Below are 19243 nucleotides of genomic sequence, written 5' to 3'. Positions count from 1 at the left end.
GATACACATCGAACATAGAAAGCTGGATGGAGGCAATGTCCAAGACCTGATCTTATCACTTAAAATCTGACTGTTTTGCTTAAAAATGGGAGGATGGGCTATGAAGTCATCTTTAAAAAAAGGGAGAAATACATGTTAATGTATGCTTTGGAAAGGTGGAATTCAATCTGCTAAACTGTCACCTCTTCTCAATCTTCTAATATAACTCTCAGCAATGTCTACATCTTTAAAACAAGCTCACACCAAATTATGACAGATCTTTTAACAACAGTCAGGTGGCATTCATTCAGCTTAAGACAGCCAACCATATCTGACATACAAGAACATCCATCCAATTGTCAAAAAGCCAGATCAGTGATTGTTCCAGCAATTTATTTTGCAACCCCCCTCCAATTGATGTCAAATGACAACTGATTGCTCTGCAATTTGGCCTGATTCTTAATAAATTGGAGGCAACTAATTAAACAAATAAAGATTAAATAATTTGGACAGTACCTGGTAAAAATAGAAAAAGCAGAGGAAGCAGCAGCAAACTGCCTTGCAGCACGATTTATTGACCCCCAGCAGCTGAGTATGGTAGGTGTCTATGGTTCATTGCAGTCTTGCCGTGTTTGATGTGTTTCTACCTTTAGAATCTACCTGAGTTCTGTATCTATGTTGTTGTTTCCTGAAATTAAAGGAGCTCCATGGATTCTGTCGTGAAGACTCAAAGAAAAGCACAATCTGAGCAGAGTGTTGCTCATCTACAGACAAGAACATTTGGTTACAGACCCTTAAGTATACACCTGTGTACACTGTGAACATGTACACACTCACCAACATGTGGTCTTTTGAACATGTCAGAATTGAGTCAGACTGGTATCAATGGACCTTCAACATTTTCCCTGCATTTAAACATAAAACAATCAGCAGCAAAAATCCAAGCATCAATCATTCATTTCAAATCAGCTCATTCAGTTTTGCACAAGTCAGAAGCATTGGCAGACGTCTTGGTAGCAACAACAGAGACCAGTGGGTGAGAGACAACAAGGAGCAGGACCAAAGAGAACAGAGTTTACCGGTCACAGATCTTAGTCATGAATGCACATTTCCTGTTCCTGATGCTCCCTCAGCTATTAACCTTAATGAAAAATGCAGGACAGAACATTCTTTCGTTGTCCTCTCACACAACAGCTATCTTCCATGGTAAGAACCCAGACCCATACAGGGGAGGTCATAATGCTCTACAGACTCTTCTTATATCTGTGATCCACCCATGTCTCCCCCGCCTGCGGGGTAATGCCTCAATCCACCTCCCCTGCGCAGCGAGTGCAGTGCCACAGTGCAACAGCCCCTCAGCAACGACCCTATATGATATATGGGCTGTCTACCTCTGACTGGACCACGACAGAGCCACGCCACAGTTGGCACCATAGGGATGGCCACCGCCAGCAGATCGACCAGGAAGTGACGACTCCAGTAGCTCTTCTGAACTTGCCCAGAGGTGGAGTCTTCCTGCTCTGTTGTATCGCCCCCTGTGGCACCTTGCTCTTTAGTTTCATCTTCGTCATCATCCTCGCTATCATGCACCTCCACCACAATGACACCGGCTATCTCCTCATGAGAAGTAGATTTTCTTGGTCGGTTATCTTCTCCTGCTATCTCCTCATGGGAAGTGGATCTTTTTGGCTGGGAGGTATGAGGCTGTTCTATGCCTGGTGATGGTCTTGGGTGACTTGGACTCAGCTCTGCTGTGTCTGTCTGTGTTGATCCTGCTAATCGATCAACTTCTTGGTGCCTGTCTTCCAGGTTGAGGTTTTCCAGTGTTTTTCCACCCTTCTCGCCTTCGCCAGTACATCCCCCAAACTTAAGTTCACCCTCCATCTTTTCTGTTGTTTCTGCTAAATCGCACAGTGCTGTTTCCTCCACTGCATCTGGACTTTCCACCATATTCCCTTCCATTGAGTTCATCTGCGTCTGCTGCCCTTCTTCTGCCAGTTGGATTACTTTTGTTTCTTCCTGATTCTCTGTTTCAGCAGCTTCTTTCTCTCTCTCCTCCTTTTCCTGCTTTTCCTCCTCTTCCCATTCCTCCTTCCCTTCACACAGAGGACTCTCCATCGAACACGCCACAGTGGCAGACCGTGGTAAGGGAGGAACCAATGGCGTTTTGGAGACTGGGATCGGTTCTGTGGCTGTGCTCATGACCGTCGCTGTGGTTACTGAAGTGGTGGTAGTGATGGAGTCTAGCTCCTCCTCCCCCTCATCAGACATCCAGGTGGAGGTGGGGCTGCAGGCTTGGGAGCGAAAAGTGCGTTGCTCTGCGATGGTGTCTAGGTCCGAAGGGTATCCTGCTGCAGGGATGGGACAGCTTTCAGTCTGAATGCCTGTCTCCCGCAGAGGATGCAGGTACAGATGATGGTGGGACAGGCAAGGGTGACTCATACAGCTCACTCCGCCCAGGCCGCAACGAAATGGTGCCATCCGTTCCCCTGTGCAAAGCTTCTCATAGGTGGAAGAGTGTGGCATAGTGTGGGGCACAGAGTGGGACATGCTGCGCGGGAAAGAATGAGGTAAGGTATGGGAGAAGTTGTGAGGCAGAGAGCTAGGCAGAGAGCTGGGCAGAGAGCTGGGCATAGAGCTGGGCAGAGAGCTGGGCAGAGAGTGGGAAAAGGTCTGTGCGTAGGAGTTGAGTAAAGATGCTGTTTCCTCAGAGAGGAAGGCAGCCTCCAGCAGTAAGTCAGCCCGACTGGGGACGCTGCTCTCCCCACCGCATCCAAAGCCACTGTCCTGGGTACCATCACCTGAAAGACATGGAAAGTCTGGCCCATTGCCGTTCCGGTCTGCCAGCGCCTGATCGCTCAGCTTGGTGTAGGTGGAGCTCCGGGTAAGAGAACGAGCTGGGGAACCATCACAAGAGCAAGACCCCCTCCCACCTACTGCTGGTTTGGGTATTGCTCCTGGACTTTCCCCTGATACAGATGCCGGTGCTGAACCTCCGACACGGATCCGACAGCCTGGTATGCCTTCCCCCTCCTTAGCTAATCCAGCTTGGGCTATCTCCATGCTGAGCAAAAGGTTCTCAAGCTTGTGGTTCTGAGTGTTGATGTCCTGGAAGTACTTCTGGACCCCTATGTCCCCACTGAGCCCCCCAGCTTCACTGAGCCTGGCCCGAACAGTGTCGACAGCCTGTTTGAGCTGCTGGATCTCCTGACGTGCATCTTTTAGGGCCAACTGAGCCTCCACACGGTGACACTCCTCCTCAACCCAGTCCTCCTGCATTCTGTAAAGCTGCCCTCTCAGCTCATCTATCTCTGTGTCCCTAAGAGTATCAAAATAAAAAATAGAAAGAATGAACGGAAGGGAGTGAGAGAGAACAAGAGAATTAGGGGGATAAAGATACTGAGAAAAGTAGGAAAGAAAGAACCTAGACTCAACCTAAAAACTGGCTTTCTGACTAAAACCAGTCATCTCTATTTCGATCTCAACATCTCACCTGTCTTGAAGAGTGGTGATGGTTTCCTTTAGCCTGGCCCGCAGGTGTCGGATACACACCTCCTTCTGCTGAAGGGGTGTGAGGTACTGCTCTGGCGGAGGCGGCCGGATACCATGGTTGTCTGTACATGATGTGTACTTCTGGTGACGTCTAGGACACACAGGACGCAAACATATTAAAAGGTAATAGTGGTGTTAGCTTTAAAACTGATTCAACTTCAGTGAAGTAACACTGGTATGGTATGGTATGGTATGGTTTGTGGCATGTCTTGTAATTCAGGATGGGTCATGAGCCTCAACACTTTGGTACTTTGGTGCTTTAAATGTTTAAGTAGCACTGTGTATAGAAAATAACACCAAAGGGAACACTGAACATCTGAACCGATTGGTAATTTGGTAAGTATTTGATGAGATAGTTCCTGATTTTAACCAAAATTCCAACTGAAGGTAAATTAAATCACACTTGAGTCATTTGAAATTGCTTAATCTTTATTTTCTAATAATGCAGAACAGTAACAAGCACAAAGATTTTGGCTAATGCCTTCTTTGTTGGCAGGCTCAATGAAACGTCAGGTGCACATTACTTTTTTAAAAGGTCAATGTGATGCCACACCTTTTCCTTTTATTCAGTTCCAACTGTTTCATGTCTATGTTCTAGTTATGTGCACCTGACACTACTTACCTGTTTGGATTGGAAGAGTTTAGGTTGTGACAATCATTGAGCCTGCAAACTGTTTTTCAGTCCTCTGAATTACCACCCACATCTCATGTTCAATGATTCAGATAATAAAGTGAAAATGAAATGGCAGTTAAGTCTGTTCAACTGTTTAATAAAACAGCCGAGGGGATTAAATTATATGTGGTAGGCAAGCTCTCATTTTGACTGACGTGAGAATATAAAGTTTTATATTTGGTTTGACATTAAAGCAATCAGTCATTCCAGTAGTATTTTGGAGAGCAGTCAGCTACAGTGTCTGATGTCTTACCCTTTGGTGGGGCTGCAGTCGCTGCCTTTACAAGAACCTGAGTTGCTGCTGCTGCTGAGGGAGGTGTTGCCATAGGGATCTCTATTACTGGGCGCGGCTGGAGTCCGCCTGATCCAAAATAAAGAGGAGACATGTTGATCTGTCTCTGGTAACAGTATGAAAGCACACTCTAGACAATGAGGTGACAGTGAATTCAGTCAGCTGTTGAACAAAACCATCACGACACTGTTCAAAATCACTGATGTGAATGGAGCAAACTTCAATCCAGGTCCACTAACATGCCAAATACAACACAGATATGCACAAATGTACACAAAGACATTACAAATACAGAGGTTGAAGTCACAGCTGGCACACAACAGTTCTGTAAGAAGACATGGTCCTTCAAGCACTAACAGTGATGTTGCTGTTTTTTAAAAAGGGAAACTACTCTGTGAAGATGAAAACCGAAACCCAAAGCAAAACAATTTAGACACACCTAGTGACATAACTGTAAAAAAAAAAAAACATTCCTCAAAAGAAATAAAATGAGAATAGCTGTGGGAAAATAAAATGCAAAGAGAACCAACGAAAAGAAATGAAGGGAGGATTAGGTCGGACCGGAACATGATGCTGCTACATTTTCAGGTCAGTAGTAACATCATGAAACATTCACAACAGTGCAACGTCTCTCATCATTCCCATGCTTCAGAGAGTCAACACTGATTGGGAGGAAAAGAAGACGGACTCAGAACAGACCGAGAACGAGGGGTGGAGGGAGAGTTTGTTGAACGGCTGTGGCGTTCCGGAGACTTGGTGGAAGCGTATCCTTTAGTTGGCGACTTGGTCGATGTATAGCCTTTAGTCGGGCGCATTGAAACCATATAGCCTGTCTCCATGGGAACGTAGTCTAGCTCTATGAACCTGCAGTAGTCAAAACTGACAGACCAGGCAGAGACAACACGGTGTTAAATCACAGAGGACAGCAGAGGACCACACTTGAACTATACATGCTACAAACATATGCACACTGTATTAAGCTGTGTGGCATTTAGCATGTCTTAAAATCCACCTAATTCATTCAAAGTCTGAGCTGCAGCCAGGCAGATGCCAAATATTACCAAGCACTCAAACACTGAAGGGGCCCAAGAGAGGTGTCTCTCTACAAGCTTGCTGTAATAATGGAGGCTACTCTCTTTGGCTTCCCATACAAAACATTTCTGTGAAGTAATTTGCAGCTATGAGGTCTTTACTGGCACAATAACGCCCCACATCCTGAAACACAATTCACAAGAGATAAAAATGTTCCAAGACTCTAATGATGAGAGAAGCAGGGGAGGGCCAGCAACAACATTCAAATGCATTCATTACAGCCTCATTATACAGAGCATTTAACTTATAATAAGCCCTCAGACAGATGTCTCCACACATAGCAAAACAAATTTGAAAGGCGAATGGAAATTAGAATTCATTTGTGCTAAATCTGAAAAGTATAGGTGTCCTGTTTGTTTTGACTTTTGTACATGTGGACGAATTTATGATCACCAAAATTTGTTTTTACTGGTCTCAGGACCAATTAAAGAGAGACTGCTAAAACTAGATAGACTAGCCTCTACTTGGAGTTCAAACTTAAAGGGCAGCTTCACAATTTTTTAAGTGTGTCTTAAAACAACAGTCAGGTGTCCACATGAACAGTGAAAGAGGTTTTTTCTTGCTGTCCACACAGTCATTTAAAAGTAGATGTGAAGCTTCTCTTCAGCTTCATCAGTCTGAGTTAGTCATATCAAGTGATATCTGACACATCTTTTTAGCATCAAATTTCCTCTTTATGTTTCCCTGTTGAGCTGTGGTGGAAGTATAGTAACAAAAAGAGGACCTTTGGCACCAGAAAGGCTCATATTTAAACATTTCTACTTGATTTGACTTATTTGGATGGCTGAAGCTTCATATTAGCTTTTAGGATCAACTTTTAAATACATTTTTGACAGGAGGACTGTGGATTTAGTCCTCTGTCACTTCCATTATAAGTGCATTATGAAGGAATCATCTAATGGTCAATATGAACAGGAGGAATGATTACAGCAAGAAAAACAGGTTTCAGTGTTCATTTGGACACCTGACTGTTGTTTTAAGGCAGACTTAAAAAAATATGCACCTGTCCTTTAACAGCACAGTGGGTTCTCCCAAATGTTAAATGTTGTAAAAGGAAATAGGATACATATCCAATGCTATGTGGACTTGTGAAAAGGGGAAAAAGGTTATTATATTAACATCCATACAGTCAGTAGTGCACCACTGAAGTTGACAGAATGTCTCATAAAGCTAAAATAACATTGAAATGATAATCAAACGTAAATTAATCGTCCCTATCTGATACAATCCGAAAGACTGACATGAATATGAGCTGCTGAACATCTGTCAGGACTGAAACTGGACTGCATATTTGCTTACATGGATTAAGGACAGATTAACCCTAATGTGATAAAAAGTTATAAAATCAAACCCAACCCACAGCACTATCCCCTTCTAGTGTTTCTCTCCACACATCAACAACAAAGTTATGTTCAGCTTCAAATTACATCATTCACATCATCCTGCACCATGAGGACAGATTTGAAACTTCACTTAAACTAATCCATGTTAGTCAGATAATGGACTCATTATCTGACTAACATTTTCAACTTTAACCTTCGCTACTATCCTGGTAAAGAAAATACAGTTGAGTGTCACAGTACAGCTATATCAGCGCTAACTAGAAAAAGGAAGGGTGCTCTGTGATGGGCAACCTCTGTCAAGACATTCCTCTGAGTGTTGCCCAATCACTGGCCTCCATAGAGAGAGGAGGGGGCAATCAGAGCAGCCATGATGGATTTTCACACAGGACATGATGACTTTGCACTAACATCCAAAAGTTGGATACAGTGCAGCAGGCAACTCAGTGTCTTCATACCTTAAATTAAACACACTGGAACTTTGTCACCATGCAAGATGGTTAGTGTCCAAGAATATCCAGAAAAAAGAGAATTATTCAAACAAGGAGAAACTTGAGCTCATATGAATAGACTTTTTTTTACTGCTATAGCCTCATGTGGTTTGGTATTACTGAGTCCATTTTTTACATTATGACTTTTCTATGCTTTTACAATGTAATTTAGCTGTAATTGCTAATTGTGGCTATAATCACTTTAAATCTGAGGTTGTATATGGATGTTAGAGCAATACCAATCTCCTAGAAGTATAATTCTAATCAAGCAGGCAAACCATGCAGGTGTGTTTAATAATCCACCTGTTTTATTACCCAATGGTTGCTTTATTTGAAACATTAACATAATGATTCAATCTTCTTCTTCTACTGCAACTAACGCAAGTTTTAGTCAAGAGCTGTCCCATATGAAATGGCTGAGTAAACATGACCTGTGTGAAACAATAAGCCAGATATTGACGACTCAGCACTCCTTCCAAGATCAATATATGACAAAAGCCAAGACATTGACAAGAAACAGAAACACGCAGGGGGGGGAAGCAGCTTGAAGCAGTGAGCCTGGAGAGGGACAGAATACACAGAACATCAGTGTTAAAGGCTTGACAGTCTAGTTGTTCATCTGCTGGGATGGAACGTGTCTGGACTGTGAGTTGTGAGTGGTGGATGGGTTTTCTGGTGGAAGTGGTGGGAGGTAGGCTGTTTCCGCAGGATTCAGGGGTGAGTGGATGGAGGGTGGGGATATTCCTTTACGCTGTGGTTTGTTTCTGGTGGAGACAGAGACTTTGCTCAAGAAGCTGATATCATTTTTGATAAATTAGAGGGTGCTTCAGGCAACGTCAGTGTCTCACCAACTCTCCACTGTGGAGCTTGTTAGTATCTCTAGTAAATATGACAGTGGTGACTGAGTAGTGGTGGTTCTCTTCAACCAGTGATCGCCAGTGATCACGGTTTGCTTTCACAGCACGAGGATAGGGTTATTTCTACCGTGCATGTAGCCGCTAAATACTATGTCATACTAATTACAGATGACATACCAGGACCAAAATCTCTAATTCTTGTGTATAAGTTTGACTGGTGATACTACAGACCTTGGTATGTCAGGGTTTCCCACATTTTCTTTTGTAGTAAGACATCAGGGGATTCTAAGATGATGGTGCTCAACAAACCCTTCAGTGAATATCATACTGAGAACTCCATTTAGGATATTGGTGTTGCTTTCCATGACCTAACTGCAAGCTATGAAGGGTCTTTGTTAAATGTTTAAAGTAATTAACCCACAAACTTCCTCCAGTAGATAACAGGAGAGGTGGGAATCTTTCGGAATCTCACGATTAAGGTTGATTCTGATCTTGATTCTTGGTGTCATAATTAGATTAGATAAATAAAAAGGTTGTAATTAAGACGTATGTTGTAGTCATCTACCTGTATGAAATGAAAGTATCATTTACAGACCACAATCATTGGCTAAAATGGAAATTTGCCAAATTGATTTCTGGAGTTCTGGAGATGGTAATCGGGTTTGTTGGCCGGCCCATTCATTGCACCAACTAATACTTCATCCCCATCTTACAGAGCTAAATATTAGGTTGACAAATCCAAAATTAGCTGCCATCCAGCTGCTTTTTTTGTGTACAACATACGAAAAAATTTGATTTTGGAACCTGTGAATCAATTCAGAATCGTAGAAGATGAGAATCCTGATTCCCAAGTTTTCTCCCACACCTAGACCTCAATGCAGTGACTAAAAACTGAAGGGGAAACCCTGGTCTGGAGCTTTAAAGCTAGAGTAAATGTTGCTTGTGTGCTGCTGGTCTTGTTTTAGTGGCTACAGTGCATGCCAGAGCTACAGCTACAGCTACGGAGCATGCTCTCTGAGACTGTAACTGAAGTGTGTCTCACGCAGGGGGCGCAGGCACAGGAATGGCCACTGGCGCTGTGGCTGCTGATGCAGCAGTCCCCGACCCTGACTCCGGCTTGGGCACCGGGACGGGCGAGGACGCCAATATTTGCTGCAATCGGCGTTTGGGCTGCAGCGCCTTCAGAGGGTTGAATCTGAGGAGGACAGATGAGAAAGAGGAGGACACCACAGCCACAGGTTGAAGCGTCTGTAGCTACATGTTACCGTAGCAATAAAACCACTACACCCTCTATGATCTGTGATCCACATACACAGACCGCTTGCAACATCTGGATCAGAATACTGATACTGAAACATTACTGCAGCATTTGCATTGCAAAGTTAGAACATTTAGGTCTGGGGCTAAATAGCTTAACGGATGTGCTTTAAGGTTGAAGTCATCACTGGCCCCTGTAGGATAATGAAACCTCAGTAACACAGTTTATCCTTTAAACTTGTGTCCAGAAAACAGGCCAAGAAAGTCCATCCATTACACAGTACCTGTAGGAGAAAACACATCAATATACTCAATAGAGAGAGAGAGAGAGAGAGAGAGAGAGAGAGAGAGAGAGAGAGAGAGAGAGAGAGAGAGAGAGAGAGAGAGAGAGAGAGAACTAAGAGTTCAGGAAACCACATTCTAATAAGGCATCCTTTATAAGACTTTTTTTTAGGTTGTAACTTATTACTTAATTACTATTAATAACCACTACTTCACTAATGCTTTAGTTGTATGCCATTAACTTTTAGGCTGTCCATCAAACTACTGGTAAGATGACAAATAGGGCTGGGTATTGGTACTCAATACCTGCAATAAATCAAAATGTCTCCCATCAAATGATCCATGCAATCAATCCTTTTTGTACTCAGAGCTAGAAAATATGACTATTTGTATGGACTTGCTCACAACCAATCAACGCAAGCATTCTTCAATTTAATGCAAAATGTGATTGGCCCACTGCCACAGGAGCTACAACCCATCTGTAGTGGTGACGCTGCGGTGAATCTCTGTAAAGATCAAATCATTTCCATGTGGAGGAGTGGTGGTATTTTATGTAACTAAACGCTTCCATTCACATGATGGGTATTGAATGAAGTACTCCGTTTTTTTAAACGATACCCAGCCCCAAAATGATTAATTATTAACACTAACCCCATACCACATTGATAAAAAGACGTTTCTCACTTTCTTTTAAGCCAACAGCAAAAGTTACTAAGTTGTGTGTAATTATAAATGTTAATACATTGTTACTAAATTGATTTCTGAGGTCAGAGGTCATATGGCCCATCAAAGCAGTCTGCTAGATGAAGTACAGGTGCATCTCAATAAATTAGAATATCGTGGAAAAGTTCATTTATTTCCGTAATTCCATTTAAAAAGTGAAACTCATATACTATATGGATTCATTACACACAAAGAATGAAGAAAAATATTTCAAGCCTTTATGTGTTTAAATCTTGATGAATATAACTTACAGCTAATGAAAACCCCAAATTCAGTATCTCAAAAATTTAGAATATTACATAAGACCAATAAAAACAAGGATTTTTAACACAGAAATGTCACCCTTCTGAAAAATATGTTCATGTATATGCACTCAGTACTTGGTTGGGGCTCCTTTCACATTAATAACTGCATCAATGTGGCGTGGCATGGAGGCTATCAGCCTGTGGCACTGCTGAGGTGTTATGACAGCCCAAGTTGCTCTGATAGTGGCCTTCAGCTCATCTGCATTGTTGTGTCTTGTGTCTCTCATCTTCCTCTTGACAATATCCCATAGATTTTCTATGGGGTGCAGGTCAGGCGAGTTTGCTGGCCAATCAAGCACAGTAATTCCATGTTCATTAAACCAGTATTGGTACTTTTGGCAGTGTGGGCAGGTGCCAAATCCTGCTGGAAAAATGAAATCTGCATCCCCATAAAGGTTGTCAGCAGAAGGAACCATGAAGTGTTCTAAAACCTCCTGGTAGACAGCTGCGTTGACTCTGGACTTGATAAAACACTGTGGACCAACACCAGTAGATGACATGGCTCCCCAAACCATCACTGACTGTGGAAACTTCACACTGGACTTAAAGCAACTTGGATTCTGTGCCTCTCCTCTCTTCCTTCAGACTCTGGGACCTTGATTTCCAAATGAGTGTAAAATTTACTTTCATCTGAAAAGAGGACTTTGTACCACTGGGCAACAGACCAGTTCTTTTTATCCTTAGCCCAGGTAAGACGCTTCTGACGTTGTCTCTGGTTCAGGAGTGGCTTGACACGACAGTGTGACAGTTGTAGTCCATGTCCTAGATACGTCTGTATGTGGTGGCTCTTAGTACACTGAGTCCAGCCTCAGTCCACTCCTTATGAAGCTGCGCCAACTTTTGAATGGCCTTTGCTTGACAATCCTCTCAAGACTGCGGTTATCCCCGTTGTTTGTGCACCTTTTCCTACCACACTTTTTCCTTCCACTCAACTTTCTATGAATATTCTTGGATACAGCACTCTGTGAACCACTAGCTTCCTTAGCAATGACTTTTTGAGGCTTACCCTCCTTGTGGAGGGTCTCAATGACTGTCTTCTGGACAACTGTCAAGTCAGCAGTCTTCCCTATGATTGTGAAGCCCACTGAACCAGACTGAGAGATCATCTAAAGGCTCAAGAAACCTTTGCAGGTGTTTTGAGCTAATAAACTGATTAGAATGTGACACTTTGAGTCTACATTATTGAACTTTTTCGCAATATTCTAATTTTCTGAGACACTGAATTTTGGGTTTTCATTAGCTATAAGCTATAATCATCAAGATTAAAACAAATAAAGGCTTGAAATATTTCACTTTCCGTGTGATGAATCTATATAATATATGAGTTTCACTTTTTAAACTGAATTACTGAAATTAATTAACTCTTCCACAATATTCTAATTTATTGAGATGCACCTGTAAGTGTCCTGTTGGAGGAGGATAAAAAGCAGCCAGAATTATTTCACAGTACAATGTCTGGTGGATTGAAGGGAAATGTTACACTTTGAGAAAATTATATTGCATGCACACACAGTCCACTGGGAGTCATTTGCTCTTACACACTGCCGCTAGAAAGGTTGTGGCACATGTCAACATTTGTTAATGTGACAAGGAGCAACATAACTGTCCCACAGAAAAAATGAAAAGCGATGAAGAAAGGATGACGAAAGGTCACTGTGAGGGTAAATGTAGAAAATGTAGGTAAGCAGAATGCATTAGTACACTTGCAGCATCTGTGCAGCTACACCTGGACCCGTATTTATCTGTAGAAGCTCAAGAGGGGAATGTGACAGATTAGGGGCGTGTAGCTAAAAGAGGTAAATAAAAACATGGCTTTTCATTGGCTACCTACCGGCGAGAGCCCGACCCAGACCTCCGATTGGCTGGAGCAGGAGCAGACATGGGGCCAGACAGCCTCTTGTGCAACCTTCAGTTTCTTCTGTCCTCACTTTCTCTGTCAGTGGTCAGAGCCTGGAGACAAACAGAGACGTGAGTGGTCAACAAGAGCTAGAACAGTGTGAGAAAATAACACGCACACACATACACACACACACACACACACACACACACACACACACACACAAGGGATGAGTTTTGCTGACTGCCTCTGCACTTGGCTCTGGATGCCTCAGCATGCTGCATGATACTGCTGACTCAAGCTGACACTTAGCTGGCAAAGACAAAGCATCAGGGTTCAGCCAACCACAAATCATGTGGGAACACAAGCCAATCATCACTCATCTGTCTCATCTCATGCCAAATATCAGTGAGACCGGCAGAAGTAAGCAAACTTACTGACATTTGCATCTAAATGCATATGGTGGATGGGGCCTTTATTTGGGACAGGCCTATATTAAAGACAGGCTTTTATTTTTAAATGTCTCTGTTCCCCAGTTAATACAACTGAGATGACTGTTGTCTTGGTAAATTCAGTAATGTTCACTGCTACAGCAATGACTCCATCAGTAAAGCAGCTCCACTTTGACTTCTTCCCTGGATGACGTGTTGCTGCCACGAATGAACATCTCCTAAATTTCCACATTAAAGCCTTGTAGCGTTTCCTTTATTTAATCACCTCTCAACAATGTGGGAACACTAGCTTCACAGTGAAGCGGCAGAAGTGAGTAAAGGGAACTGATATTTGCATATGTGTGTGTATGGTTGTTGGGGCCTTTATTTGGGACAGGCCTATATTAAAGACAGGCTTTTATTTCTAAATTCTTGTGTTCTCCAGTTAATACAACTCAGCACTTCCTCCACGTTAACTGTTGTCTTGATAAATTCAGTATACTCATTAATCTACCACGAATGAAACTCCTCAAGAATTTTCACATTAAAGTTTTGCAGCCTTTCCTTTGTGAGTTGGCTTTTAATGTGGAAAGGAACATCAGGAAGTGCTTATTGCTTGTAGTTTTACACTGATACAGTACAGCAAAGAAAAAATATCTGGATTATTTTTCTGTTATGGACTTTTTCTTTGTTATATAATATGCTTGTTTTTAGCAATTTTTGTTTTTAAATATAATTATTGGTTATTATATATATTTTTTATGATACCATTTTTCCTACTTTCTTTTTTTGAAGTTGTTAAAATCTCATCACCTCAATCTTTCTTACCTCTGTAATGCATTATGGACTGCTTTGCATTTTTATTTGTGCAGATAATAATCTAAAACAAATGAAATTGACTGTATGAAAACATTTCTGTTACAAACTTTTTACTAACATGTCTCTTTTATTTGAATACTGGATTCATGGCATTCGGATGTACAGTATCTGTGGCTGTGTGGATGTAGAAAGAAGAGGATGGAGCAATCTCATAAACATTTAATCTTTAACCCTGTCAGTGCCCTTCACCTGGCAAAGCTTAAACTGGCATTACATCGCTTGAAAAATCAAATGCACAGGTGGTGTCGAGGGGTTTGTGCCAAGCTGATAAAAATAAATTAAAAAATCTACAATTATCTACTGTGTCAGGCTGAGAGCAAGTGACACACACAGAGGAGGAAATGGTTTAAGGGTTAATGCTCATCAAAAATACATAACACACACAATTTAGTGGGCTCTTGAATGCCAGATTTCTCTGTGTGTGCGTGTGTGCGTATATGCAAGGCACCTGCTGTAAGTCACCTTCCTGCTGTAGTAGCTCTGGGCCTACATGCTGTGTTGTTTCCCTGCCAGCTTCATCTCTCTTTCATTATGAGCCAATGCTAAAACTCAAGCAGTCAATGTGAATGAGTACATTGGTGGATTAATGGAAAATAAAGCTGCAAATTCTTATCTCTCTGCTGTGTCACCTACATATTCAATTATATGTAAATTCATTCAAATCTTGCTAACACCATAAATCTACCTACTGTATAACTTTGGCCATATAGCTCTTGTGCTTGCTATTATTGGAATGTTTTGATGTATTTTTTATGGCATGACTTAATAATACTTAATAAGTGTGATACACTTGATGTAGTATGCAGTATTACAGTAAAAGTACTGCAGTATTATGAGTGATGTAGAATGCAGTATTACAGTAAAAGTACTGCAGTATTATGGGTGATGTAGTATGCAGTATTACAGTAAAAGTACTGCAGTATTATGAGTGATGTAGTATGCAGTATTACTGTACAGTAAAAGTACTGCAGTATTATGAGTGACGTAGTATGCAGTATTACAGTAAAAGTACTGCAGTATTATGAGTGACGTAGTATGCAGTATTACAGTAAAAGTACTACAGTATTATGAGTGATGTAATATGCAGTAAAAGTAGTGATATATTATTATATATGACATCATTAGATTATTAATAGTGCTGCTCTAATAGTGTTAGAGCAGCATGTTACTGTTGTAGCTGCTGGAGGTGGAGCTAGTTTATACTACTTTATATACAGTTAGCTAGTTTATACTACTTTATATACAGTTAGCTAGTTTACACTACTTTATATACAGTTAGCTAGTTTACACTACTTTATATACAGTTAGCTAGTTTATACTACTTTATATACAGTTAGCTAGTTTACACTACTTTATATACAGTTAGCTAGTTTATACTACTTTATATACAGTTAGCTAGTTTATACTACTTTATATACAGTTAGCTAGTTTACACTACTTTATATACAGTTAGCTAGTTTATACTACTTTATATACAGTTAGCTAGTTTATACTACTTTATATACAGTTAGCTAGTTTACACTACTTTATATACAGTTAGCTAGTTTATACTACTTTATATACAGTTAGCTAGTTTATACTACTTTATATACAGTTAGCTAGTTTACACTACTTTATATACAGTTAGCTAGTTTACACTACTTTATATACAGTTAGCTAGTTTATACTACTTTATATACAGTTAGCTAGTTTACACTACTTTATATACAGTTAGCTAGTTTATACTACTTTATATACAGTTAGCTAGTTTATACTACTTTATATACAGTTAGCTAGTTTACACTACTTTATATACAGTTAGCTAGTTTATACTACTTTATATACAGTTAGCTAGTTTATACTACTTTATATACAGTTAGCTAGTTTACACTACTTTATATACAGTTAGCTAGTTTATACTACTTTATATACAGTTAGCTAGTTTATACTACTTTATATACAGTTAGCTAGTTTAGCTGTCATAGGACTCAAGAAACAGAAATAATCACATTTTAGATGCTAGAATTAAATCAAAATGATTAATTGATTACCAAATTAGGGGGTGATTGATTTAATAGTTGGCTACTTATCAATTAATTGACTAACTGTTGCAGCTCTATTCTCATTACAGAACCACCTCCACATTCACACACACACACACACACACACACACATTTAGTCTAGCCTCCGTAATTAAATCTAGAATCAAGAGTCCTGCTGCTTCCAAATCTTGTTTCATTTGTGCCTTGGCAAAGAAAACGATCAATTATCAATCTGCTTAACCAGCTCAGAAATAAACAGATGTAATTTGATTGGCTGCTCTGCAACCATTTACCCTCTGGGTCAGTGGAGCTGTCCAGATCTGACCTAAAGGGAATATAACATTTTAAAAGGAATCAATAAACAAGAAAACTATTGAATACCTTTGACATGGTCAGACATGCATCAAGGACAATAAAATCACAGTCGTGTCTTTGACTCACTCTATTCCAGATCTAGTATTACAGCCTTTTATTGACCCATTTTTATAAATACTGAATCTATTTTCAACATATCTGGGACAATTTAGTTGTTTAGAAACATAGCCAGAGGCCACTAGCTTAGCTTTAGCACAGATATAATATATTCCTTTAGCTGAGCAAAGGAACAATGTGCACTTGTTTTCAAGTTTGGATGTTTTTAAGTTCATTCAAAGATTGAAGATGAAAAAACAGACTGAAGATTGCCTCCAAAAATGAATTTCAGCCATTCCTGATGTGAACTCTGTACAGACTTTTTAACTGCTGAACAACGTACACTCAGTGTAATGCTGGGCAGTGATGGATTCTCGCTTAAGCTTCCTGCATATTTAATGTGACTTCCTAGTGTGATGTAGCTATGGGTTCCGCCTCAACACTACTTGCTCTTGAGCCATGCATTTCAATGTTTTTTAAATAGACAGGAGATACAGCACAGGAGGCCCCACCATCACCCTAATCTATAGTTCATGTTTCTTGTTTTTCCGCAATTCCAGCCGATTAAATGTACAAATCACATTAGCAGACCTTAGAAAGACAATATATCTACAGTCTATTACATAACATAGTAATCACACTATTTATAAGGCAACTTTACGTCACACAGTGCTACATACAGACCCAGGAAGGCAGCAGGTTTGCCAGCTCTGGTCGCTGTCACAGCAGATCAAACCCCAGCACAGCACATCATACAGGATTTATTAAGTTAGGCCTGTTATGTAACACCATTCATCCTCAGCTACTGAGCACCCGAGCGAGGTATACACGCGAGCAGCTTCTGTGCTGACGAGATGGAAACACAGAGCAGGTACAGGGAGAAGAGAGGAAGAGAGGAAGAGAGGAGAGAGGAAAGCCAATGAGATGAGAGGAGGATGCTGCTCGTGTCAGGGATGTTGAGGAAGATGAGAAAGAGATGAGAGGGATGTTAATTTGACAGGCATCATTTCAAGTGTGATACTGTGGGAAAAAAAACACGCACATATATACACACGTGCACACATACACACGTGCATTTTTCATTTTCCTGTGTGTCAGCAGCAGAGGACACACTGCAGTTCCTCTAATGAAAAACAGTGTGTCCTTGCTACCCAGGATGTTGTAACCTTGACTAGTGACGAGTGTGTGTGTACATGTGTGTTGGACATGTACAGTATCCCATATGACAAGTGGCAAAGAGTTGAACCAAACACTGTTTGTATTCAAATCAGACAAACACAAGAAGAGACAGAGAAACAAAGGGGGAAATGAAGCTTAACTCACGGACAGAGCACACTGCAGTGGTAATGCTACTCACGACTTGCACCCCACATGGAGAAAAGAGTGGGGAAGGGAGGGGTGTGTGTGTGTGTGTGGATGTGTGTATTGGAAATTGTGACTCACACCAGCTACAAGCTTCAAGAGTTTCCTCGAATAAACCATACAACAGACAATTGCATGAAAGCAGAGGTTTACAGTCTGTCAGACAGTTCTGGGGTCTACACCACTGAGTCACCCATTCAGCAGTGAGTGTGAATGTGTGTGTGTTGGTGTTGCTCATCCTAAGTTCCTCAGGGCCTTTGAGACACGTTCCTTTGGTGTCTGGTGTTTGGACACTGACAGAAAAGCACTGGCTCATGATAAATGGTAACTTTTTAAACCTACTGTGTGTGTTATTTATCCCACTGTGTCCTTGTTATGTCACACAGAGGTGAATATTGTGCCGCGTCAGCAGGGTGCTGTGGTGAGTCTTACATCAGCGAACCTGTCGTTGTGCATCTAGCTGCCCATTGGCTGTCACCATTCATTCACTGTTTACAATTAAACATAACAGAAATCCCATAGTGAATTTCAGATATGACTGTTTGAATTGTCAACTCTAAAAATGTAATTTGAATAAACCTAATAAGCTGTTAGGTAACATTGTGTTGCATGTTATATTTTCTAGTAATAGGTGGTCTAACAATTGGTCTTTAAATTTTAGTGTTAATATAACAGATGATAAGAGAGAGTTTTTGTCTTCATTTAAGGACATTATTTGTGGATTGAAGTGTATTTAAATATTTATAGCGTATAGTAGTGTTAAAAGAATAGTTTGATATTATCAGAAATACTCTCATTCACTTTGTTGTTGGGCATTAGATAAGATTGACACAATCAGAGCCCTTCTACAGAGAACCTGTTCACTTCCTATTAATGCCATTGTACCGAAATGTGCTGCAAAAATAATGATTTACACCTACTTCTAGACAAAAAAGCCCTAATCTTATTTTAGTTTTTGTAAATATAGTATTGATTATATATCAGAATTGAAGTGAAAAAATACAAAAGCCCTTTAATTTTTCTTACAGGGGAATTTACATGTTAAGAAGGACCAGGAGGATCTTGGTGTTTGAAAGCCAAATGTAGATCTGGCTAACGTAATAGCTGCTAACTAGTCATGGTGGCCTTCTATGCTCCACACTCACACAAGTTTGAATGGTGTAAAGTGGCGCCTCAAATACTTACAGAAAGGTATTTCACTACAAAAAAAGATTAAACTATCTATTGTCTCTACTACTTATACTGAAAACATCATGAAAATTGGTACAAAAAAAATTGCCCCATTTTTTATTTACCCTATAAAAGTTTAATTTTAGGGTTGCAGCTCCATAGGCCCATATTCATTCTGGACTACTTTACAAGCTCCCCTTACACAAGCAAATGTTCTGAGAGAGGCAGTTCTCCTCCTATGAGAAATTCTCTGACATGACTCAGCAGGCGATTAGCTAGCCTTAATTAG

The 19243-nt window shown here is 40.8% G+C and overlaps 1 protein-coding gene across 1 annotated transcript; it reads right to left on the bottom strand.

The window, feature by feature from the left end:
• Positions 1 to 1236: 1236 nt before the first annotated feature.
• Positions 1237 to 11343, bottom strand: snphb (syntaphilin b). The gene is made up of 8 exons (XM_053317313.1): positions 10919 to 11343; positions 9319 to 9471; positions 5250 to 5375; positions 4458 to 4565; positions 3473 to 3622; positions 2653 to 3298; positions 2082 to 2505; positions 1237 to 1823 (listed from the first exon to the last, which is right to left on the bottom strand). Exons 1-8 carry the CDS (start codon positions 11341 to 11343, stop codon positions 1237 to 1239), a joined length of 2619 nt encoding a protein of 872 aa, XP_053173288.1.
• Positions 11344 to 19243: the final 7900 nt, after the last annotated feature.

This window comes from Scomber japonicus, chromosome 4 (genome assembly GCF_027409825.1).
Source record: "Scomber japonicus isolate fScoJap1 chromosome 4, fScoJap1.pri, whole genome shotgun sequence".
NCBI classification, from domain to species: domain Eukaryota; kingdom Metazoa; phylum Chordata; class Actinopteri; order Scombriformes; family Scombridae; genus Scomber; species Scomber japonicus.
This window is presented reverse-complemented; position numbering and strand designations above follow the sequence as displayed.

Excerpts from the sequence above, each read along its gene's own strand:
- snphb (XM_053317313.1), bottom strand. The coding sequence starts at position 11,343 with ATGTCATCTACTGGTGTTGGTCCACAGTGTTTTATCAAGTCCAGAGTC. Across the intron at positions 5,376-9,318 it reads CCTGTGCCTGCGCCCCCTGC|TTTTGACTACTGCAGGTTCA; the intron begins GTGAGACACACT and ends CTGGTCTGTCAG. Across the intron at positions 4,566-5,249 it reads AAAGGATACGCTTCCACCAA|GCGGACTCCAGCCGCGCCCA; the intron begins GTCTCCGGAACG and ends ATTTTGGATCAG.